Consider the following 26219-nt stretch of genomic DNA (forward strand, 5'->3'; position numbering starts at 1 on the left):
GGATCCATGGGGGCTGTCTAGTCTAGCTTCATGGTAAGAGAAAAGTACCCCAGAGGCACTAAGTAGAACACTCAATAAAAAACAATTAACTGAAAGATGAGGACAAGGAACATTAGAATCATTTTCCTTGATTTACTCAATTTGTGCTGTTTTAACAGTTAAGTCCCCCCTATCTGAAGACAAGAAGCTCTGCACTTCTTAAACTAACAACTGAGGTTCTGCTAACTTCAGTAGACTAGCCTCAAAATTAGATCAGGCTGCTGAGCCCCAAGTCCAATTTAATTTTTTAAGTCAATAAGAAAGGCAATTTCCTACCTCTTCAGCACTTGACCTCTCAACTGTGTCTAACTTTCCACTGTTTAATCAGCACTGCCTTCACTACAATTTGTAGTGACACGTTCCTTCTCTGCACACCTTCAAGAAGCCTGGCTCCTACTCCAAATACATATTTTTGGTAGCAGAAGACAGTAATTAGATCACATTCTTAGCTGCTGTCTTAATCAAACCTGCTTCCCTGAAGCTGTCCTCCACATTGTACGAGCCAGTTCCCTCACAATCTTCATAGCTGACAAGCATTCTTCTCACACTTTCACCAGAATTTCTTGTGTATGCAGGACATTATTCCAGAAGCAATTTAATGAGTACCAAGAATACTCAATAAGGGAATGAACACTTCCCTCAACCTGCTGGCTACACTCTTCCTAATACAGTCCAGGCATTCAGCCTTCATTACATCCAGAGAAAATTGATGATACATGCTTGTACTGTTGTACACAAAAATCTGTAGGTTCTTAAAATTTGTTCTCTATCCAAATAGTATCCAGTTTGTATCCAGCAGGGTGTTGCTCCACCCCAGATGTAAGAATTCATATTTACTTTAGCCAGAATTCAGGAGGTTTCTGACACCCTATTTCTCTAGCTTCCCAAGATCCCTCTCAATGGGAACTTTCTTTTACCACATACTAAGCATTCTTCCAAAGTTTGATGTCACCTGCAAACTTGACAGTGCTGTATTATATTCCATTATCCAAACTGCTAATGAACATGTTAAGCAGTGCTGGCACCAATATCAGCCACTCAGGAATGCCAGTAGCAAATCAGCCAGCACACCTAAAATCACTGACAACTGTTTTTTGAATTTAAACATTTTTCTCAGCTACCTTTTACCCAAGATATCCCAAGTGTAAAAGCTACCCTTTTACACTTACAGTATCTCCTCAGTTTGGCTACAACCATATTAAGTGAGTGAGACTGAGCTGAAAACTTCCCTGAAGTTAAAACAACATGTAACCTTCCACATCTACAGAGCCAGCCCATTGCAAAAGGCGATCAGGTTGGTCAAGCCCAGTTTCTCCTTAGTAAATCCACAGTTGCTTCCCAGTCATCATCTTGGCCTTTACCACCAATAGATGACCTATATAAGGTCTTGTCCTATAATTTTTTATAAGGTCTGGTCAATCCTGTAGCCACATACCTCACTTTTCAAGAAAAGCATACCTGGATTTTTTCAGGTCACCAAGGAACTCCACTGATTATGACCTTTCAAAGACTCCAGGAGAGGGTTCCCCCAACACCAGGCATAACCCATTTTTTCCTATGTACTTGCACATGCTCAATTTGCCAGTCCCTAAACTAACCCTCCTCTACTGTGACTTCACAACTACGTACAACATCTTGAAAGCAGACCTTTATTCAGTAAAGTAAAAAGTGAAGAAAGCAACAAGCATTTCAACGTTTTCCGTGTCCTTTATCACTAAGTTACTTGCTCTGTTCTTCAGTGGGTCAGCTCTTTTGCTGCTGTCACGCAGAAGCCTTTCTCTTGACCTTCACCAAGTTTCAACTCCATCCCAAATACATCTGAAATGCCTACATATTTCTTATTGGCAGCCTGCCCTCAAGTCTGTATGTTTCCTTTTAAGCACTGAAGATTGGTTGGCTGTCCTCTCTTCAAACTCACTAGCCACCTGCTATACCTGTCCATATTCTTGTATAGCAGAACAGATCATTTCTGCTCTTTGAGAGTTCTCCTTGAAGACTCATCTCTTTTGGGTTTCTTTTTCCTTTCAAGGCAGCCTGTCAAGGGATATTGGCTACTAGTTTTCTGAAGATGAAGGCAGTTCTCCCAGAGACCGGGATCTTGGCATCCCCATTCCCCTAAGGATTTTAAATTATATAATCATAGAATGGTCTGGGTTGGAAGGCACCTTTAAGGTTATCTAGTTCCAATCCCTCTGCTATACTACTGCTCCCACTAGGCCAGGTTGCTCAGAGCCCCCATCCAGCCTGGCCTTCAATGCTCCCAAAGAGGAGGCATTCGCAACCTCACCGAGCAACCTGCTCCAGTGTCTCACCATTCTCACAGTAAAGAGCTTCATCCTGATATCTAGTCTAAATCTACTCTCTCCAGCTTAAAAATATTTCCCTTCATTCTGTCACTACCTGCCCTTATAAAAAGTCCCTTTTCAGCTTTCCTGTGAACTCCCTTCAGATACTGAAAGGCCACTATAAGGTCTCCTTGAAGCCTTCTCTTCTCAAGGCTTAAGAGCCCTAGTTCTCTGAGCCTGTCCTCGTAGGGGAGGTGCTCCAGCCCTCTGATCATCTTCATGACCCTCCTCTGGACCTGCTCCAACAACTCCATGCCCTTCTTGTGTTGGGGGCTCCAAACTGGACACAGTACTCCAGGTAGGGTCCTACGAGAGCAGAGCAGAGCAGAGGGACAGAATCACATCCCCCAACCTACTGGTCACTTTTCTCTTGATGCAACCCAGGATACGGTTGGCCTTCTGGGCTGCAAGTGTACACTGTCAACTCATACTGAATCTTTTAATCAATCAACACTCCCAAATCCTTCTCCTCAGACCCGCTCTCATGCCATTCTCTGCCCAACTTGTATCTGCGCTTGAGGGTGGCCCAACCCAGATACAGGACCTTGTACTTGGTCTTGTTAAACATCATAAGGTTGGCTTGGGCTCAACTCTCAAGTTTGTCCAAGTCCCCCTGGATGGAATCCCTTCCCCTTTTGCATGATAACTGCACCCATTCAGCTTGGTGTCATCTGCAAATGTGCTAAGGATGCACTCAATCCCACTGCCCATGTTGCCTATAGAGATGTTAAATTACATCGGTCCCTGAGGAATGCCACTCGTCATCAGTCTCCACATGGACACTGAGCCGCTGACTGCAACTCTCCTGAGTGTGGCCATTTAGCCAATTCCTTATCCAGCGAGTGTTCCATCCATCAAATTGATTTTTTCTCCAGTGTGGTGACCAGGAATGTCACGATCATAATCTCATGATCATATCAACTAAGGCTGCCTCTGATCATCATATTCCTCAGTCTTCTCCTTTCCTTGTGGGTAAAACGTGCAAAACCCTTCCCCACTGACCTTCCCAATACCTACATGAAAAACTGCCCGATTTCAATTTTGGATTGTTTGCAACTTTGACAAGAAGCCTCTATCTATCCATATCAACATTCCAGTCATACATCCTATGGTATTATAGTTTTGCAGTTCTGATGATGTTATAGCTTTCTGATCATACAGAGAGTTCCAGTTTCACCATCCAGCCCAACCTCTCACTTCAAGAAAGATTACTGCCAGCTTTATAGAGCCAGGTCTTGAAAACCTCTGAGGACGAAGAATTCATTACCAATGGATAATCTGTTCCAGTGCTGTTCCATCCTCTAGGAAAAACTCAGTTTTTCCTGAGTTCAGCCTCTCAATCTGCCATCCATGGCTATAACCTCTTATTTCACTTTTTGCAGTTACCAACAACTGCAGCATTATCACCTTTGTAGCAATCTACTAAAAGGACAGTCATCAGTATTCTTTCCCATCTAAAGAAGTCCAGTGCTCTCAATCCTTGAGTATCACCACACCCCTCTGCTACGTATTCTCCAATTTCTCCATCTTCTTCTTGAGTTAGAAGGAATATAACTAAATAAAATATTCAAAGTTTGATCTTATCAGTACCAAACAGTGGGCAATAAGAACATTCATCAGTCTGCTTGCTGCCTGTGCTCCACCTGAAGTGTTACAAGATTGCTTTATATGAAATAAGAGCATTCCATTGGTTTATATTCGGCTTGGCAACCACCATAGCCATCAAGCCCTTTTTAGGGAGGCTGATAAGCCTGTCACTTTCTATCCTGTACTGACACATGGAGTTACCACTTACCCAATGAAGATACAGACAAACTTCCCCACTTATCTGCTATAATTTCAAATAAGAAATAACTCAATCTGAAGACTGTTGTCCAGAACAGCAAACTAAATCTTCGGAACTGTTTTTAATTTCCAGCTGCATTCTGTAGTAGCATTAACAGTAGTTTTTAGAACAGAAAATATTGATGCAAGCAGAATTCAGAAACTAAATTAGACTAGAAATTTATATGCTGTAGTACCACTTTGTATTTATACAGATTCTCACACTTCATAAGAAGGTCATAGGGCCTTCAAGTTCATTAGCTCTCAAATTTGAGCAAGTGATTACTGGAATCAACTTAATAACGTATAGATGACCTTTCTTTAGAGAATAAAGAAATGTTTTAATTTTTCCTTTGAGGAAAGCAACAAATCAATCCCTCCAAAGCTTCTCAAATGTATACAAAATGTATACATAATCCTGTTGGTTTTGCATGTGATCTCAGCAATAGCAAAAACTTAAGTGTTAATGTCTGTTTTGTCTCTTATCCAGATAACGTTTCTTAATTATATCCTCAAACTCATTCTCACTGACAGAAGGGAGCTCTGAAGATGAAAGTCACTCTCTAAAAATGTGATCTACTCTAAACCCACACAGTCATTAAGCCAGTAAGCATGAATTCCTTCTAAATAAGTAGTGTTTTTATTTTGGAATAAACTTGATGTTGTGCTACTGTGATTACTACTTAATCAAAGCAGAACATCACAACACTCTTGTCTGTTCCTTCCAGTTCTTCATAGCCTGTGGAACTGCATGGGATTTTTTTTTTTTTAATGTCCTGAGTCAATACTTGAATACATTTTACCTATAGATGTCCTATAGAAGTCAGTAAGCACTGAGATCAAATACTATCATGTCCACACAACTTTCCTCGTGTTAACACTATACAGTGCTGCCTACCTGAAAGTTGTTAATCAGCTATTTTGTCCTTCACTTACTAGCAATCTGGATCATCATCATTTCTCTGAAATACTTAAAATATTTTAAGATTCTTCTAGAAGATGAACTTTCAGTATTACACCTTCTATATTATAGAGAAAAAAAAATCAGCAGCGGTTTCCAAAAGATTCCCATACAAAGAAGAAATGATAGCAACATCCATTCAGATTTATGAAGAGCAAGGTATAGCACCTAACTTGCTAAAAACCTCTATACCAAGATTCTGACCAACAGTTCAGACTGTGGTGGTTAGAATACACAAACAGTTCTGGAGGTTTTAGAACTCATTCATAAAGTTTACTTTGAACTGAGGATTACAGGACCAGGCTAATGGGTTACATGCCACCTCTTTCACAAAACAGACAAAACTTCAAAAGGGTCTCTGCTACTTTGTTTGGTAGACCAACATAAATAGGTACAAGACACAAAAGTGATCAATTCAAATAAATCACCACTGTGGTAGGCACTATAGGGAGGATTCATACTGACATACGCTGTTGATCTAAGCATCCTGTACCCATTTCAATAAGCCTAGTGCTACTAGTACTAGGGTCAAAAGGTAACAAGTACACATATTTCTTCAGGTTGGAAAATGATACAACTCAAATATAGAGGGAGGATGTTGCTTTTACGTTGGAAGGTTTTGTTTCCATTGCTCATTCAAATAAATTTGCTCAAAAAAAGATAATTTCCACCTTCAGCAGCAATTCAGCACTGATTTGTATGCCTTTTGATGATTGAAATTAGGTGGAAAAGGTTTTATCAGCTTTTTCAGAGAAATCCATCTAAAACCGTATTTCTATACTTCTTGACTTTTCTTGATTATAAAATTACTGTAGTTATCTTAAATATCTCCAGAACCGAGCAGCTAAAAAAGCCTCTCTTTCTTCATTTCAAATTTACAAAAACAGGAAAAATCTTTGAAAAGAAAACATTTTTTGCTATTACTTACAATCTTAATGTTTTAAAACAGTCAAACCCTTCAAGTTCAAGCAGTAATTCAAACCAAGCTGGTTTTGGCTGTCACATGTGTTATATTCAAATAATACATAAACTTACGTGAGGTACTTGGTCTTATGTATCCTTCAATCTAGAAAGCAGACATAGTTTTATATTAGATTTTTCTGATTAAAGTTCATTACAATAGTCCCTATTGCAACTGACTGTAGAGACCGAACAAGTACTTTTATTTGTCCTAGAACAGTTTTACAAATTATATATAGCCAGTACAAATTAAATTTAAGAGAAAATTCACAAACATTTGAGAAAGTTAAATTGTGTTAGTTAAGAATCACTGAAATAAAGCAGTAAAATCTCCAGTTGGACATTTTCTAACTGAAAGGAAATTAACTTCTTCAACAACTTCATTTTTTTCACAGAAATTTCAAGACTACTGTTCCTTTCCCCACGTTTCAGGGCGACTTTAGCTCAAGTCTTGGTTCTACTTAGCACTACACGTTCTAGTCACACGCAAGAATTTAACATGATTTGTCAGTAGTACTTTTAAAACTCACTAGGTCAAACATAAATGCACTGATTAAAGATACATTATTGAATATTTAACATTCACTTCCAGTTACCTTATACATTTTTAATCCTTCAGTCTTCTCTAGCTCTCCTGCTATTCTTTTGAGAAATGAGACTTTGCATTCTTTTACATCTGTTGCCTTTCTCTTCATTTTGTCTGGAAATTCTTTGGACTGTAGACGAAAACAGTTTTAGATGAGCAACATCAAAATCCATATATTAAAGAACAGGCACATTTCATTTCTTGGACAAGCTTCTAAGGACTAGTAAACAGTTTTGAATATGAGTAGCTAGTTTCTTCTCCATAACACAACTAGTTAAATGTTAATGTTGAAAATATATAGGATGTCTTCTCAACAGAATTTGGATACTACATAAAGTTTGCAATTGAAAGGTAACATGCTCTATACAATATCCAATAATACCATGGGCATGCCGAGAAATGAGAGAGAAGCAAGGACTGAGAAGCTGATCTCAGATGAGATTAAAATACTTAAGAACAGACTTCGAGTAGATGCAGATATGCACCGCTGGATCACATTTTCTCAGTAGTTCACAGCTTTATAGCTATTTACGTTGATCTGACCCATCAATACTCAGTCAAGCAATTATTAGTGACATCATTGGGGGGGGAGGGGGGTTAAACTTCAAATTTGATGTAGGTATTCGTAGGAAAAAAATTATTTTTTTTTTCCCTATCTTGTGATCAAAATTACTTACTATGTATGCTCTTCTGTGTTTATATCCACTAAGATGTTCTATCATGGGCGCCATCTCTGTATTAAACCCACACAGCTTGCATTCATAATGCGGCTCTCTTCTTCCCTCAAATCTGATTTCAACCACATGTTCTAAGCCTGTAAAAGCAAGAATTACAAATATCTATATTTAAAATAGGCTATTATAAACAGAAATATTTTCTTCAAAAGATGCTCACTAAAAGCCAAAATTAATAAAGAAGAGTATTCCATTTTCAGAATTTCAATGCTTGTTCAGGATCACAAAGGTCAGGTTTGCTACCCACATCAATTAAATTCTTTTCTTTACAATGCTTTATTCAGGAGGAAAAAAAAACTTCTATGGAAGATTTGCAAACTCAGTAAAACAAATATATAGCTACTCTCCTGCCCAGGATATTTTTAAGGAACAAAAAACCACATTTCCTTCAAGACAGCCATATAAGATAATTAATGGAGACATGTCAGTCAGTCAAACAAAAAAACAAAACCAGGAAATACCACACCAAGTTCTATATTAAAAACAAATCAGTTTAAATTACTCAATCAAATAGAATTTGAGTAGCAAATTATAATGCTTGAGTAGCACAAAACATATCCAGAAATAACAATAACCCTTTCATAAAATCAAATCCTTTGTTAGATAAAATCTTTTTTCTTTTTTTAAAGAATTAACAGGAGAGAAAATGGATTTGCTTTATTTCATTCCTAGAAGTCACTGAAAGACAGACTACAGCTTAGAAGCCCTCAGAAATCTCTACATGTGATGCTTATAACTAGCATTAAAAATTTACTTATAAACTTGTGCTACATAAGGAGTGATGGCAGCAGGAGAGGTGTGTCCATTAAGCAGTGATAACGCTGCATGTGGAGTACTGTGACAAATTCTGGGCTTCCCAGTACAAGTGAAAGGGACAAACTTGAAAGAATTCTGCGAAGGGCCATAAAGATGATGAAGGAACGTAAATACCTTTCACGAGGAAAGGCTAAGAGAGCTGGGAGTGTTCAGCTTGGAATAGAGAAAGAGGGAACATAGGTGTGTACAAAAGCACACGAAGGGAAGGTGCAAAGAAGATAGATACAGGCTCTTATCAATGGTGCCCAGTGACAGAACAAGAGGCAATAGGTTAAAACTGAAGCACAGGAGATGACTTCACTGTGAGAACGAGTGGTTATCAACAGAAGTTGCGGAGTCTCCATTGCCTAGCAGATATTCTAAAGCTACCTAGATACAGCCTTAATCATCCTGCTTGGTGATCATGCTTGAGCAAGGAAGTTGGACAAAATGACCTCCAGACAGTCCTTCCAACCTCAATGTTTTCGTTTTCTGAAAAAGCATCCTTACTGAGATGGTTCCTTCAGGAAGTAATGATCTAACTAGTAAGGTGCATAGAAGAGGTGGCTTTTACAATGGTTGTGTAACAAGTGAAACTTTAAAAGGTATAATGTATAAGATACATCCCATTAATTACCCAACACCAATTACATAATGAAACAATTACATAATGAGACAATATCAAAGTATCACCTCATATTTCAAAACATATGCAATACAAAAACATAGCATTTAGAGAACAAAAAACCACCATACCAACTAGAGGTTCTTCTCTTTTGGGATCATTAATAAAATCCTTCAGACATGTTATGTCCTTTGTGAGTCCTCTCTTCACTAGGATAAAAAAAACACAAATAAATATTACAGTAAAATGAACAAGCACATTAGACAGCTTACATTCAATTTCTATGATTTTACAGGAGCTTCTAATTGAAACTTAAGGGGAACAAAGCTAATTTTCACTCTGAAATGTGAAAAAGAAATGGATAGGTTCTCTATCACTCACAAGAAGACTCCAGCACCATGCTTTCAATAACATTTTTACACATAAGGAATTGATGACTGCATGAGATCAAAAAAAAAAACAAAAGACAAAAAAAGATCTAGCAGAATCCAATTTACTGACAAAACAGTCTCAAGTTCATAGCCTGTCCCAGACCATGCCAGTCGTTAGTAAAAAAAAAAAAAAAAAAGAATTTAAAAAAAAAATCACTTGCCTCTCATTTCTGCTAAAACTCTAATGCTCATATTGCACTCTCCATATTATTTGTTTGGAATCTGGAGTTCAATACTCATACTGCCCTAAATCTAATAAAGAGACATAAGTTCACTAACATGGCACTAATTGAAACTCCCTGCATTCTCTAGGCAGACCAGAAGCTGCACAATCATGTTCGTTATGCTCCTGAGCATTAACTAGAATTGTTTCAGCTGGGGGCATCTGTCACTCCTCACTGGGTTTTATTTGCTTGGTTTTATCTTTAACTGTCCTAAAACACTTCTGAAGTATTCCTGGTCAACTCAGAGCACCAGCTACACCTATCTGTAAAACAAACTCAATGAGGCAATAAATGTATTTTAAAGTGTTCGCTATTATAAAAGAGTATGCTAAAGCGTTAAAATACCTGATTCTATATCTGATAAAAATGTGCAGAAATAGAAGTTATCTTCCTAATTACTTACAAGTAATACATACACCCCAGTGAGATGGCTGAGTCACCATCCCTGAATGTGTTTAAAATCCATTTGGACGTGGTGCTCAGGACGTGATTTAGCAGAGGGTTCTAAGAGTTAGGGTAGTATGGTTAGGTTGCAGTTGGACTTGATGATCTTGAAGGTCTTTTCCAACCTGAGCAATTCTATGATTCTATGATTAAGTGTATTTCAACCTAGTACATTTCCCGAGATTCTTCCCGAGAAGAGTCATAACCACTGACAGTTTCTTCAAATCCAAACAAACAGAAGTGGAACTTCAAGCACTAAATAATGTGTTACTGTTTTTTGTCCTTCTAGGATGCCAGGTTACATTTAAAGAAGAACATAATCAGGACAGCGAATTTCATGTTTGCTCTTATATATTCACTCCATCAGGAGCATGTGTTTGCTGCCATCAAGCCCAATGTCAGGGCTGCATATATTAAAAAAATACTTCACAAAATGCCAGCACTTAATGTATATGCATTATCTGTTGTAACTTAAGTGTGGTGGAAGATATCTGCCAGGACAACTCCCGCTACAGGACAGTGAGGCCAAATCCTCCAAAACTTCATAGGTCTTCTTAGTTTTATTTATTTGGAAATGCATCTTGTTTTACATGCTTCTGTTAAACTTTCACTTTATTGTATCTGTACATACAAGCATGCTACAAAAAGCTCAGTTGAAAACTTCATTATCTAATATTCTTTTTAGATCATCAGAAAGAAAAAAAAAAAAACTATGATGCCTCAGGTATTGATTTATTTCACTGAAAATACACATCTAAGAACTTTCCTTAAATAAAATAACCAGTGCACAAAAGGAACGTTTGGTAACTTGCATTACTTCTTAATAAATCAATTAACAAAAGCTTTGATGGTTTTATTTTAATGATGCCCAAAGTTGTATTTAAAAAGGAGGTTAGCTCATTTATATTCAGATACCTGGTCTCTGCATTTCATAGCCCATCGTAGTTCGGAAGGGAGCTGGAGGACCTAAGATGACAGTTTGACAGTCAGACCAGTCCTTCTCACACGCTCTTAAGTACATAATAGATCATCCAACCACCTTAATGACCTGAACAGTTATCTTCATTATGCCCGTTTAATATAGGTTCAGTTTACAACAGTATTTCATCTTGGTACACTTTTCTTCTGTAACTTAACTTCCCCAAATATGAAAAAGTCTTCTTTTCTGCTCACCTTCCTCACTTACACAAGATACCAACCACATAGATAAGTACCATAAAAACATAGCGTATCAATTACTTCATTTTTTTAATTGCTTTGCGTACCATCTCATTATTTATTTTAGCTATTCAGTTTTCTGTCTGAAAGCAGATCCAGCAGCATAGGTGCCCGACAAACTCTTACCTAAATATTGAGAGCCTAGATAGCCCCAAGTCATTAAATTGCATGCAGAATAGTACTTTTACACAGGCATCTGTACATATTTCTAACCAATTTCAGAGTGAATGTTTAAATGAGCTTTTTTAAACATGACCCCTTCATTGGGAACTTCTCTCCCTTGCTCACTCTTAAATCCATACACACAGACATACCCATTTAATGATGCTCTCAGCATTTTGGAAATTGTTACAACCAAGAATAAATGAAAACAGTTCATACAATTCAGATCACACAGATCTGAGTACTGTTTAGCTTAAAAACTTGAAAAATTAGACTACTCATTTGCTCATGAAATTCTTATTTTTGAAGAGATTTTCCATGCTCATAGCAAATACTGTATGTTGCATATAGCACAGGCTTCCTCCTTCTGCACAAGATCAGCAGTGAGGAGATATATATCAGAAGTGTAAATCAGATCAAAGCTGCAAATATTCTGCAAACAACTGCACTATTAATGTAAGGGAGGGGTATAAGGAATTATGAGACATCAAGAAGGACATAAGTTATCCAGCTTTTTCAGTAACAAGCTTCAAAATTCATGGTAGTATAAACAAGAGAGGCTCTCCAGATTCTTTGCAAGTATGAAAACTACTTAATTCCAGAGCTGTTTTGTTAGGCTTCATCCAGCCTGAGATGGATTTCGGATCCAGCAGGCCCTGACAACATGGTCAAAAGCTAAATAACACCAACAGGCATCTGCAGGAAAAACTATTCTTCTATTTTAGTTTGCTGCAACAAGGTTGAGTTTACACGTACAGTCAAGCTTAAGAAAAAAAAGACACAGCAACAACAGATCAGTTACAACTCCTACTACCACCAAAGATACCCAGCGTGTTTTTTTTTTTCTTTCCTTGTTTTCAAACATTTACAGACAGCTACAACAGTCTCTGCTAACAGCTTAACAGAAGTTATTATCCAGTAAGACACTCTCCTATGCAATGATGCTAGTTTTGCACGCTAGAACTTAAGCTTAACATTTATGAGCCCCATGGCTTTGTAATTAGTCTACTAATAATGTTAAATTGTATTTCTTAAGTATCTCAAAACCAGAGCAGTAGTATTTTCCCTTAAAGCCTATCACTGATAAATGAGCTGGAAAAAATCAGCTGCACTTCTGCACTCAATGAGTATGAGTAGCAACCCAGACTCTTACTGGTGTTCAGCGATCGGGGCCCACTGCAATTAACTTCTTCATCAGTAATCTGACTCAGGGTGCACAGAACACGGTCGGCAAACTCACAGACAATGCAGGCATACAACTGATGTCAAGGCTTTAGTTGAGCAGGACTTTGGGAACACTGACTGTTAAAGAAACTTTAAGTAACGTAAGAATTGAAGAGCTCTACAGCTGAACTAATGCCATTTACCAGCACAAGCTGAGCAGCTGCACAATTACTAAGAACCTGATGGTATTGACAGATGCTAAATTGAACACCAGCCAAAAGCAATTCTCTGAAAACAAGGTAAACCCCCTTCTGAGGGTCTGTACAGGCAACTGGGGTTGTTTACTCTGGTGAAGCAGAGGTTAAGAGGAGATTTAATTGTGTCAATACTCAAGCGCAGTTACAAAGACCAATCAAACCCTTTCAAAGAGGTGGCAAAAGCATAACAAAGAGAAAACAGATAGCTACTTAGGAGGCACAGGTTTACTTTGTTAGGATGAAAGTTATTTAAGACAAGGCAACAACTCCAGATTGATTAAATGGAGGTGGCAGACTCTGTCCTTGGAGACCTTCACCCCTTCAATAAGGAAGGCATGATCCAACTTTGGCAGCAGTCCTAATTCAAGCAGGAAATTAGATGAGATAGCCTCAGGAAATCCCTTCTGAATAGCAATTTTATTTAGTATGGAATATTTTCCAGATACTAGCAATCTATACCAACAAAACCACCAAACTCTCAAAACTCTCCTTTTAATATTCAGTGACACTAGTCATAACACATTTGTTTTCCTCCTTCCATACCTATACCTGTATTTGTAATGCACACACATTTGTATTTACTGTCAGATATCACCAATTCAGTTACTCCAGAACAGCAATGTACTGAACTCAGCAGAGCAGACATTTCTGAACACAAGAGGTGAAGCGCACAAAATTATTCGGACAAAGCAACAACAGTTTTCCAAATTTCTTTCTTCTTTGGCCAAAAGATCATAGGAAATAAACGCTCAATCTCCTCCCTTCCTGATCCCTGAACACACAGATGAAACTGCCTCAACTACAGCTGAAAGAATGACCACTGTGCAAAGAAGTCATATGACCAAAATTCATATACTAAGTTAAATCAAAGCTCAATAAAGTCCTAGAACTTCAGTATCTTCTTTTCCCACATCATCTATTTAGATTCGCTCTTCCAAACCGCTTGGGAGCAGACAAAAAACAACAAACGAAAACAACCAGACACCCAGTTTTGTCTACCACAAAACTAACTTGTTGATAGTTTTGCCACGTGGAAACTTGAACCGTATCCACAAGTTTTTCTTACAGAAAGCAGTACTCCTCCAAACACAGTCATCTGTAAACAGACTTATTTCTTGGCCTGACTTTAAAGGCAACTAGATTGCGCAGTTAAACAGCCAGGTTTGTCACACTCACCACTGCTTGAAACACTCAGCATCCAAACAATTGTGGGAAATTGTCATTTTGGTTTATGAATGATAGCTGTATTGGTGTTGTTCTCCCCAGTGACAAAGGAATTTTATTATTATTATTAATTCTCTGCAAGGAAGACATTGCTGATGATAATGTAAAACATTTAAATGTCAAACTTTGTCTTCTTAAGCACTTGTTCTTCAGATAGTGCGTATTTCACATACCCATCAGGTTTTGTCCCAAGCAATTTCCAAGAAAACTCATCCTTCACTCTGATAACATCCATACATTTTTGCTCCTGGTTCTTCAAACTCCACTGTGAACATGCTGTCATATTTCACTCTCACTGGAGTATTTGATAATACTTACCAGAACAGCACACAACAGTGATAAAAGAGCATCCCAGGAAATTATACCCTAAAATGACAGTGGACTTATACTTTACATAATAGGTGTTAAGAATATCCATACCCATCACTAAGTAATCCACAAACACTGTCTACAATTTATTCATTCTGTGTGTTTGCAAACCGTAGAATTCATCAGCTATTTAAAATTTAAAAAGTCAACCATATTCAGACTTTATTGTTATACCTCATTGAACATCAATTAATTTCCTGGAGTTGCAGACTCTCAAGGTAAAATGTAACTGGTAATATACTTGTTGAAGAGTTTGAGAAGTTCTGTATCTGCCTTAAATTAACAGCTCTGAAATTCACCCCTTCCCACCCCTCCAAAAAAAAAAAAAAACCAAACAAAAGCAAACAAAAAACCACGTGCACCCCAAAGACAAATAAGTAACTTCAGCAGGCTAACTTTGGCCTTCTCTTGACAAGACAACTGCAACAAGAGCTTACAAATTTGGCTTCCCATGTGCAGGTCTTCAATGAAGCACAGGTCAAGACAAAGAAGAATAAAGGAGACGTCAATACTATGTATACTCATTTCACATTAGAAATAAAAGGATGCTTATTGCTTCAACGTGGATTACTGTGGTTCGGGATTTTCTGGATTAAACAAAGCACACCTTGTAAAGTTTCTGCCTTGTGGCATCCTGTGATGCTGTGACTACTCCAAAAGTTAGCTCCAGTTTGTTTCCTAAAGTTGCTTATGAAGATTACTTTCCTTAACGATCAGGGACTTATTCATTTCCATAAGATATATCTCAGCTGAAAAACTTTAACGTATGATACGTCTGAAGATGCTGTGGCTGAAATGACCATATGTTCTTACCTTGAACCTTCATGAAATGCTGAGCCCACAGTACATTAAGCAGTATCATTTTCCAGAAGCGTAGGTTTTTGCAGACACCTGCATCCCGCCGCTTTCCCTACTGTCTTGCTATCACACTTTCTTCTGTCCTCTTAATCAAGTTTCAGTTTTCGTACTATGCATCTTTTGCATTGCTCCTCCAAAACAAGACTTTAGATTCTTGAAGCAGAAACTCTTCAGTAATCAAGCTTACGTTCATCATCAGTACCATTCTTAATGATCTTTTCCAATATGAAATCCAACAAATGGTATAGAAACTCATCTTCCTCTAAAAATGTTCCACCCATGGCCAAAGAAATCTGTTGTTACTGAGATATCAATAAAATTCTACACCGCTGAAAACCCACAGGACACTGCATAGACATGTATATCTTCAGAACTCTTGCAGAATTTGTCAAGTAGCATTACCAACATTTCTAAGAGAAGCACTGCATGCAGATCTTATGTCTACTGATGCAGAATGTCTCAGAGTTGTTCGCACACTTGAATGATGTGCCTTGCACTAACATTCTGTTTTCAGCCCGAAACCGCCAGTGAAGGTAATGAAGACCATCCTCTTAGAAAACAGACTCTGACCAGTGCTTTCACTGGATCTTCCTCCTATGCTGATTCTTCTGAGTGCAGTAAGAGGTGAGCTCAGCCAGTAGCGCTTCTATCAGTGAAGGGCTGACATCACATTTTTCTGTGCAGATATGTACTCAGAATCCATTTTGACTAATCTGGTTCAAAAGATACTGGAGAACAGACATCAAAGCCAAGATGTGTTTCTGTAAGCCTAGTTTCTTAGGAGAACATGCTAAAAAAATAAGCTAGAAATGAAAGGCTCATTTCTTGTGATGACTATACGTCCATTCCAATTTATTATCTTTACACTAGTTTTCAATCACTACTTCTACATATGCCAGTGCTCTCTGCTTGTGGTACTTTAAAATCTTGTGCATCCATGCTTTTAAAGCACACCATTTCAAAGCAAGTCATATCCCAGATTTTGAGTCCTTCTACCATTTACTTTCATTTTCTTGGCACATGTCTGGATCCATATTGTCATTTTATGGGAAAACATTCCCCAACAACTCAGTTTACATTGAGTGGGTCTTTGCTACTCCAAGTCCACACTACAATGAAGAAAGGCATAATGTTCCTGTGATGCAGCGAGGCAAGTTCAGCACAGATAACGCAGCATCTGAAGCAGTGCTGTGTTAGCCTACTTGTATAGATTCTTAGTGTACTGCCTGAAGCTTAGCAATAAGAGCATGAAGCTGACAACAAGCAGCAGACAATTTAGCTTGGGAAGGTAAGAAACTAAGATACGGCCTACCTATTCCTCTATTAAATAGATATATGGATACTTAGAAATGGAAAGGCAAAATTAAGGCTTCTGCTAGTAAGTATTTATTAATTCAACAGTTCATTAGATAAATACCTCAAAAAAAGTTCAGCATATAAAGAGAACTATAGTTACAGGTATACAGATCTGAAAAATGCAAATATACAAACTACTGGAAAAGCAACAAATATTAAACCCCCCAAGCAGTACCTACACTAAGAAGCTGGAAAGATAAAAGCGTTATACTTACAATAGACAGTCTTGAATCTCAGTGCTTCTTCTTTCTTTAGTAATGAAGATGCAAGTCATCCCAAAATAAAATAAGAAAAACAAATTAATGTGCTGTGCCATTTGAAGGAAAAACTCCGTACTTCCTGAATGAAGCCTTTGCAGAAAATTACAATACAGGCCAAAGTTTCCATTATCAAATAGGAAAAAATGAGCCTTTATGATTATCTGCAAAAGCTCAAAGTACTGGCAAAAGCATACTTACAGTTAACATAAGGTAAATTTCAAGAGAGCCCTGGTATTAATGAAATTTTAAGATACCAGGCAAAACTTTGGTTTCCACATGACTGCAGCCTCTAAGGTTCCAAAAACTGTAGTTCCATCAAGAAAAAACCTCACACAGAAAAGAATAACAAGCTAACAAAAAAATAGCTTCCCCAACATATTAGGTGGCTTTGTATAAAATTCCAGCGTAGCCAAGTCTCCTGAAAGTTTATTCCATCATGAAGAACAGGAAAAGTGGCTTTCATCAGCTGAATCCAGAACAGATCACTTTTTGGAAGCGTCTAAGAAAAAGAGCAATTTATATTTCCATTTTAAAACGTGGCTAAAACCAATACTGACTTATTTTTAGACCTTTTTTTTAGCAAATACGTACAAACTTGCCACCAAAAAAATGAAAAGAAGTGTCATCATTTGCAGCAAGACAACTGTTTACTCACGAGCACTTCATGGAGTTCAGTGCTCTATTTTCAGTACTCAGCGCCATGGAAGATATGTTGCATGTGAGTATGACAGCTCAATAAGAATCAAGACTGACACAACAGTTTTGTTTCTTTTCAAAAAGCTAAACAGTTGATCTTTCATGGTAGCTAAAAACAAAATAGAAAAAAAAAAAGGAAGTCACTTAATCCCAGTAGCATCACAGACAGTGAGTGGGTGGTGCTGTATTAATTCAGCAGGATTTTGTAAGCTTGGAACACAGGGTCTTCCTTCCAGTTATCCTGCCACCAGTACTTTTGTTATGCATAAAACCACTTGTCATTCTACACCAGTTTTACAATAAACAGCTGTTAATACCTGACATTTCAGAGAAGTGTTGAAAAATATTAGCAACTGTGAGCTGCTGTTGCAAGAAAGTTTCTTGCTGTCCACTTTTGGACAACCAATTTCAACTGCACTTGGATTACCACTTTAGCACTAAAAATGTTATTCCACAGTTGAGACTGATGGGTCACAAGTAAAATGGAACTTCTCTAGCTTTAAAAATAAATCAAGAAGAAAACAAAAGAAGAAAGAACAACAAAACTACGTTGAGAATTAATATTCTCACATATTAAGAAACTTTTTCTCTGTCCTTGTGTCACAAGCAAATTGCAACAACTGTTTTTGAGCTGACTGTGAAAAGTTAGACACTTTGTTAAAAGTTACTCTAACTGTGAGAAGTCAAAACTCAAAAACTGCTGTCTTTTAGGGTTCCAACCTCCCAGACACACACTGAGATTAGTTTCCACACATTCAAGGTCAAGGGTTATCAAACAAAACACTCTTTCACGTGCAGTAAATTATGTAAACATCATTTAATTCTTCCTAAATACATACACCCTTGAAATTACATAAGCTACATTAGCAACAAATTAACAGAAACTCCGTTTATTCACAGAACTGCTTGGGTTGGAAGGGACCCCAAAGCCCACCCAGCCCCACCCCATGTCAAGGACAGGGCTGTCCCCCTGCCAGCTCAGCTGCCCAGGGTTCCATCCAACCTGGTCTTGAGCCTCCAGGAATGGGGCACCGCAGCTTCTCTGGGCAGCCTGTGCCAAGGCCTCACCACCCTCTGAGCAAAGTTCCTCCAAACATCTCCTCTCTTTTGGTCTAAAGCCATTTCCCCCTGCCCTTTCACTACAACACTGTGTAAAAAGCTGGTCTCTCTCCAGTTTATAAGTTCCTCTCAGGTACTGGAAGGACACAATGAGGTCCTAAAGCTTTCTCTTCTCCAAGCTGAACAAGCCCAGCTCCCTCAGCCTGTCTTCATAGGAGAGGTGCTCCAGCCCTCTGATCATCTCCACCGTCCTCCTGTGGACCCACTCCAACAGCTCCAATGCCTTTCTTTTGCTGATGGTCCCAGGCCTGGACACAGTACTCCAGATACAGCCTCACGAGGGCAGAGTAGAGGAGGACAATCAATTCCCTCACTCTGCTGGTCACTCCTCTTTTGATGAAGCCCAGGAAACATTCGGCCTTCCTGGATGCAAGAGCACACAGCTGGCTCACTGTTAAGCTTTTTGTCCATCAGGTCCACCACATCCCTCTCCAAAGGACTGCATTCAATGAGTTCTTCTCCTAATTTGTACATATATCTGCAACTGCTCTGATCCAAGTGCAACATCACGCACTTTGCCTCACTGAACCTCAGAAAATACCCATGTGCCCACTTTTCAATCCTGTCCAGTTCCCTCTTGAGGCATTCCTCCCTTCTATTGTGTCAAAAACACCACTCAGCTTGGTGTCATCTAAAACTTGCTGAGGGTACATTCAAACCCACTGCCTACATCACTGATAAATACATTGAAGAACATGGGTCCCAAGACTGACTCTTGGGGGACACCACTCACCACCAGTCTCCTCTTGTATACAGATCCATTGACCACAACCCCCTGGCTGCAACCAGCCAACCAATTCTTCATCCACCACCTTCATCCAGCCTTCAAATCCTTATCTCCCCAGCTGATAGATAAGGAGATATTACGGGATCATAATATAGGCCTTGCACAAGTCCAGATAAACAACATCCTTGCTCTTCTTTTGTCCACCAATGCCATCGCTCCATCACAGAGATTGGTCAGGCACGATCTGTCTTTGCTGAAATTATGCTGGCTGTCTCATATCTCCTCTTCATCTCATACATGCCTTCACATAGCTTCCAAGAGGATCTGCTCCATTATCTTCCCAGGCACAGATGTGAGGCTCACCAGCCTTTAGTTCCCCAGTTCTTCCTTTCTCCCGTTCTTAAAAACGGGAGCGATGTTTCGTTTTATTCAGTCATGGAAGTCTTTGCTCGAGAGCCACAATTTTTTAAGCACAATGGAGAATAACTTTGCAATCACATCAGCCAATTCCTTCAGGATCCTGGGATACATGTCATCCGGACCCTCTGATTTGTACACACCCAGCCTCATGAGATGGTCTCAGACTTGCTCCACTCTTACAGTGGGACAGATTTTGCATCCCCCAAAACTCACTCAGAGGAATAACAACACACAATAACATAATAGGCTCAGGAAGACTGACTGCCAGCTAAGACCAAGGCAAAGAACTCACTGAGTACTTCAGTACTTCTCTAAATCCATTGTAGTCAGTTCTTCCTTCTCATTTATCAAAGAGGGTATACACTCTCCTCGGCCTGTCTCTTCTGATCAATAATACCTAAATAATTCCTTTTTTCATATCCCTCACCGAGCATAGATCCATCTGCACCCTAGCTGGAGATCTGTGTCCAGATTAATCCCTCATATTCTATCCAAGCCACCCATCCCTGCTTCTGCTGCCTGTATTGTTCCTTCTTTTCCCTTCACTAGTTCCTTACTCAGGCACACCAGTTTCCTTCCTCCTCCACATGATTTCCTGCGTTGGGGGTTGAAGAGCTCTTGTGCTCTCAGAAAGGCGTCCTTAAAGAGTTGTCAACTCCTCTCCTTTGCCCCCAAGCTTCCCAGGAGATCACATCCAATAATTCCTTAATCAGCCTGAAGTTCACCTTCCTAAAGTTCAGGGTCCTGACTATGTTTTGACTAGGCCCATATTCCTAGAGCTCACTAACTTGACCAAGGCATGATTGCTACAGCCTAAACTGCCTCCAACCTTAACTTCTTTAACAATCTCCTCCACACTGGCAAGCACCAGATTGAGTAACATTTCTCCTCTGGCTGGTCTATCCAAAACCTGGACCAGGAAGTTATCTTCAACAGACTCCGGGAGTCTCCTGGATTGCTTGCAGTGTGAGGTTGACACAAACGTATTTTTTGTGTAGGAAAAGCTCTACAGTTTAAAGCAGTTTGAATCATGAAGATAAGCTGCAAAGGGTTAACAGTGTACTAAGCACTTGATACACTTAACAAACACCATAACATCAAGGCAAGTTTCCAGAATCTGAAACCTATGTTACTAACCCCAGTATTAAAATAAATGCTTTTTCCAAGCACGGTTGATTTTAATACCATGCCAAAGGATAAGTAAATTGCCTGCATGTTGGGTATTTTCAATCAACAATTCTGACGCATAACAACCTGTGCCAAAAGGTAGAACAGAATCAAGAATACATAAATGGTGAAGAAAAAAACCTACCAATTTCTCATTTCTAATGAGGTCATAAAGTCCTGAATCCAGATTCTTCTCTTGAATTTGAGCATTCCTACTCTCCCAACATAGGATGGGAAGACAGAAAGTGTGAATCCTTGATATAAATCAGGAGAACCTTCATCTGTGCTCCAAAGACTGCTAATAGAAGAGGCAATGCTTACCCTATTGGGACCATCCATACAAAGAACTGCTCAAAATGCAGGGGAAAAAAAAAAAAAAAGACACTCCGCTCCAGGATTTCCTCTCTAGCACAATATCCCTGTTACTCTTGGTGCAATAAGAAGTACGACTGAACTTATATAAAAGTTTATTGTCTAACCAGTTTATAATAAGCATTCAACTGTTTTCAAAGTACATACATAATACTAGCCAATTCCAACTTCCCAAGAGCTAAGAACTTTATGAAAAATACATGAATACTACTCTAATCCTCCCCCCTACCAATATTCGTTCATCAATGAAACCACAAAGCCTGTCAGTATACAACTATACAAAGGTAGTAAGACACTCAAAATAAGATATACAGTAGCCTTGCACTGCAACCATCCCAATTTCAATCTTTTTACATCGGTAGCTTTTAAAGGGTTTAGGCCTTGTGAATTATTAGCATTAGGTGTGTACTCTGCTTATCCTCCTGCATAAGGACAGGAAGTATCACCTTCATCAAGATAGAAATTAGTGCAAGAAAACAAACTCTTGACACAGCAACATAGATCAATTCGCAGGACTGCAAGAACTCTGAAGAGGTACACTACATGATCAAAATATTGCCTAATATTTTGTAAATTATTCACTTGATCTTTCTGGTTAGATCAATGATCATCTATTATTCAATTAGGCAATTACTCAGACCTGTTGGGAAAAAAAATGCTAAATCTTCATATCAAAGTACAAATAGAAAAGGCTCCAAATAAAAAACTCTAATGTAGTAACAAACTAGGAAAAAAAGTCAATTTTGAAGAATTATTCTGGTTAAAGAACATAAACAAAGCACTATCCATTATCATTATGTAGTCTGTCTTAAAAAGAACATAAGCTTAGCACTTTTATGGCGACCTCATGCTTGGTGGTATTAAGTCTTCTTTTGGTATCTCAATGAATTTTGATCTTCTGCCGTCTTATAATTAAAAGTAAGGCATTAAAAGTACTTGAAAATAATGACAGTGTGTCCTTGCAGACTTATTCCTATAGAAATGTAGTCGTGATGTACCAGGACTCCATACCAGCACTGACATTCAACACCTAATAATCATCCAGTTTCCAACATGTCTGATGCTTGCTCACTATCAGTTCATAGCCATCATTAGGTCAATAAATTTAAAAGAATGTAGCCAAGGATAGAGTGATTTACTCAAATGGAACAGAAGGAAAGCAATACATGGATTTGCTGGGAGAACTGGCACTGGTTTTTCCACTTTAAAAAGGAGAAACAGCAGTAATTCAATCACTATGAGGGTTAGCTAAGAAATAAAAAGAAACAACCACAAAACCAAAAGAACTTCTTGAATCAGCAAGAATACTGGACATGAAAAATACTACTGTACTATACATTTCTGTTGGTTCAACAAAGAACACTATGACAAAATCCTGGGAGAAAGCATTTGGAGAGCCACGGACCCAAATAATACTTATACATCAAACTACTGAAATGATTAACTAGCAGGTTATAAAATACTACTGAACAGCTATGAAAGACAAACTGTAAGAAATGCCCTTCCTCTGCAAATGAAAGGGGAGCCTGACTACTTGAGAAAAAAGGAACTGCAGTAAGCCTCGTGTTCTGGAAAGAATAAAAGATCATCAGGAAAACATCACAGCAGACACTTTTAAGTGCCACAACAACACAATACGATGACAGCCATCTTCTGTAACAGGGAAAAGAATGGACAAACGAACACACCCCAGCTTTACTCATTTTAAAATTTTCTTCTCAGTCTAAGATAACTGTCAGTCATACAGTTAAATGTTCAGTCAAACAGCATTTGGAAAAGTCTTTTCTCAGCACGCCCCCACAGAATACTGTCTAGTAATTTAAGCAAAATACAAGGAAAAGTAGTAAAATATGAAGCTGCCATTTGAGATACCTCAAACAAATGGAGCGACCTCCCATAGGAAATCTGAACTGGCGTTACCATGTATAAACAAAGTTCATGCTCCAAGCAAGCTGGTTTTCTTCAAAGTACAAGCAAGTTATGCAGCCTTGGAAAACATAACAGTGCATTCATTAACTACACCCAAATCCAAAGTTTGCACTTTCACCATGTGTGACTTCTATGCAACTCAAAACACAATTTCACATTTAATACACATCTGCCTTCAGATTAACTACTGATGTTGCAAGTTACAAGCAAAACAGAGTTGAGTCTCCCACCTCAAAGTCTTGTTCTTGGGATTTTTTCAAGCAACCAGCTGCTACAAATCTACTGATGGGTTAGACAAGCACTTGAATACTTGTGAAATCAAATACTATTACGAGAGTCCCAGGTGTAGGATTAAATTAACATAAACATGTAATATGGAAAGAAGTTACCTTTCTATGCTTCATACCACGATAGTGTGACTGAAGACTTATAGAACTCATACATGGAACTTTACAAACCTAAAAAGATAAATTGAAAGTACATCTTCAGTTATGCTGTGGATATTTTGTAGCTGGCAAGGTGTAAGAATTGGAAATACAATTTTACATTAAGATGCTAGAAGTCTTTTATGACTTAAACAGAGCAGTTTAAATCACATCAGGAGCACGTCACCAAAGTGACCAGAAACAGTGTGCAAACCTGATCAAATAATACTTCAATATATATTTAAGTATACTGGGTGGCATGAATCTTTGAGAAGCCTACACTTTCCCTCCTACCCTCAATTACTGGATTCTTAGTTCTCCAAAATTCTCCAGCCAATAAGAAATGATCATACAGTAATTAGAAAGGAAAGACCAAAAAATATATTTCAGAATAACTGGAACTCCATTTATCATTTTACCAAAGGGATCAGAAAAACAGTATAGGAAGCTATCTGCGCTAGGATCCACAGAACATCATAACAATTACAGGACATAGCTTGACATAGCTTATTTCTTTCAATCATTAACAATACAGTGACCAATATACAATAGCATTACCTATCACCTTGACATGCTGTCATTTCCTTCAATATGCCAGAAAAAAAAGTTACTGAACAATATGCAATACACAGAAACACACTCTGATCCAGAGCAGCATCCTTTAAGACCAAAGGCACTTGCAGAGGTAAGAATAACTAACAGAAATCGGAAAGACAGCCTTTAAGGGCAACTATACTATACCTGTAACTACTCAACAAACCAAATTCACAAAACCAGACAAGCAGCTCGTCCAGGAATGGGCCAAATTATCCTCCAATATTAACAGCTTCTCCCACCAGCCACACTGCAGCTCGGTCAGTTCTGTCTGACATCCGTGGTTTTTAATACCTTAAGCCTGTATTCTGGCATGTATTCCAAAAAGCCATTAAGAAAGGCACTCACTTCACAATAGTATATTTTTTTTTCAGATTCTGGTTTGGCATCTTCTGGCTTAGCATCTTCAGCAACGGAGCTCATCCTGCAGAACTGTTTCAAGGCACACAATTAAGGAAAGAAATCCATAATAAAAAATAATAGTCCTGCTCACACACCACCCTTTAGCGAACAATTGCGGGGAGGGAGCAAAGCATCCATCGGGTGAGTAAAGACTAATTCCTTTCTAGAGCAAACCACGTCTTTCACCGCCAGGACACCGCCGCAGCCTCAAGCCGTCCGTTAGGGCACCTTCCCGCTTAGCTTCACACGAAACGCTTCGCACAGAAGACAGAAAAAAAAGAAAACACACCGACCCCGGGCTGCCCATTTCTCTTCCTCCCCCTCTCACCCCCGCCCTCCCGCCGCACACACCCCCCGGCCCGCGCCCGTCCCCTCACGGCGCTGAAGAGGCGGCGGTACCTCCTAGCCGCTCCCACCCCCGGCGCTGGGCTCGCACGCCGCCGGCACGTCCCCAGGCGGCTCGGTAACGACAGCAACCGCCGCCAGCCTTCTCGCGGCGCGCCCAGCGGCACCGTCACTTCCGCTTCCTGCCGGCGGAGACAGCGCCCCAACCCCGCCGGCCGGCGCGCGCCCTTTCCGTTAGACGGACGCGGTCCGTGAGGCGCGAGGCCGCGCGGCTCAGCCAATCGGAGCGCGGCCCCCCTCAGGCGCGGGAGAGGCGGGAGGAACAGACGGCAGGGCGTGGCTTTAAATGCAAATATTTATTATTTCTTTTAAAATGTCTTAACTTTACATTTCGGACTGGTAATAAATGTAAAATATAATTTAAGAAATACACATGAAAGTTCCCTCTAAAAGCAGACTGAGAAAACAGTACAATTAAAAAAAAACCAAAAAACAAACAAACAAAAAAAAACAACCACAAAACAGAAAAGTGCACCTGTTATAACAAAATTCAAAATACAAAATCCACGCATTTAATTAGGCTGCTGCCGATACACCTGGGGTCTATTACACCTGTATAGGAAGCAGCATAGTTGCTACTGGTTAGATTACACGTTAGCAGAGGATCCCGGCTCCTGGCTTTGCTGATGCCCATCCCCGCCATTCCATGAGTGCATCAGCCTTACTCCTGCTCCATGCACCCACTGGTGTGTGCTCACACAGTGCTCAGCACGGGGCTTGGTCCTTCCAGAGCTGTGCCCATAATACTGGGCTCAAGTAATACCCATCTGATGGGGAGAAGCAGTCAGGCCAAGTGTTGCTCGGTCTCTGTGCTTTTTTTATTTAGTCTTATCCTCCACTGTTCGGACTTAGGAGGAACAAGAATGGCACTTTTAATTTTTTTTTTTTTTTTTTTAATGGTTAACAGCAGATTTTGATACCATATTGTATTATTTCTATGTCTCTGTAACAGTTACAGGCCTTAGGATGGGGTCACGTTAAAGCCCTCAATAATTCTTTGCAGTTCTGATCCTAAAACCTAAAATGGACTAATAGAAAACACTGCTCTGTATACTCTAAACAACACTTCCATACTCATCTTTTAGAAAATTACATATTAAAAGTGCAACTGCACAGTGAAAGGATGA

At 39.1% G+C, this 26219-nt stretch overlaps 1 protein-coding gene across 9 annotated transcripts in view; it reads right to left on the reverse strand.

The window, feature by feature from the left end:
• The window catches only part of LOC116226280 (uncharacterized), a 32969-nt gene extending 7738 nt beyond the window's left edge, over positions 1 to 25231 (reverse strand). For 2 of the 9 annotated variants that reach the window (XM_031589099.2, XM_031589097.2), the window contains exons 1-9: positions 25087 to 25230; positions 24634 to 24717; positions 23656 to 23724; positions 16792 to 16825; positions 10884 to 10934; positions 9001 to 9078; positions 7393 to 7529; positions 6726 to 6845; positions 6205 to 6235 (exon numbers count right to left, since the gene is read on the reverse strand). In XM_031589099.2, coding sequence (XP_031444959.2) covers positions 6205 to 6235; positions 6726 to 6845; positions 7393 to 7529; positions 9001 to 9078; positions 10884 to 10934; positions 16792 to 16825; positions 23656 to 23724; positions 24634 to 24708 — 595 coding nt within the window. In that variant the 5' untranslated portion in view covers positions 24709 to 24717; positions 25087 to 25230. Of the gene's footprint in view, positions 1 to 1208; positions 6143 to 6204; positions 6236 to 6725; positions 6846 to 7392; positions 7530 to 9000; positions 9079 to 10883; positions 10935 to 15175; positions 15949 to 16791; positions 16826 to 23655; positions 23725 to 24633; positions 24718 to 25086 lie in introns of those variants that run through there. The other 7 variants (XM_090137271.1, XM_090137265.1, XM_090137266.1 and 4 more) reach the window with 7 other exon arrangements.
• Between the last annotated feature and the right edge of the window lie 988 nt (positions 25232 to 26219).

The sequence above is a fragment of the Phasianus colchicus genome, chromosome 3 (assembly GCF_987193195.1).
Source record: "Phasianus colchicus chromosome 3, bPhaCol1.hap1.1, whole genome shotgun sequence".
NCBI classification, from domain to species: domain Eukaryota; kingdom Metazoa; phylum Chordata; class Aves; order Galliformes; family Phasianidae; genus Phasianus; species Phasianus colchicus.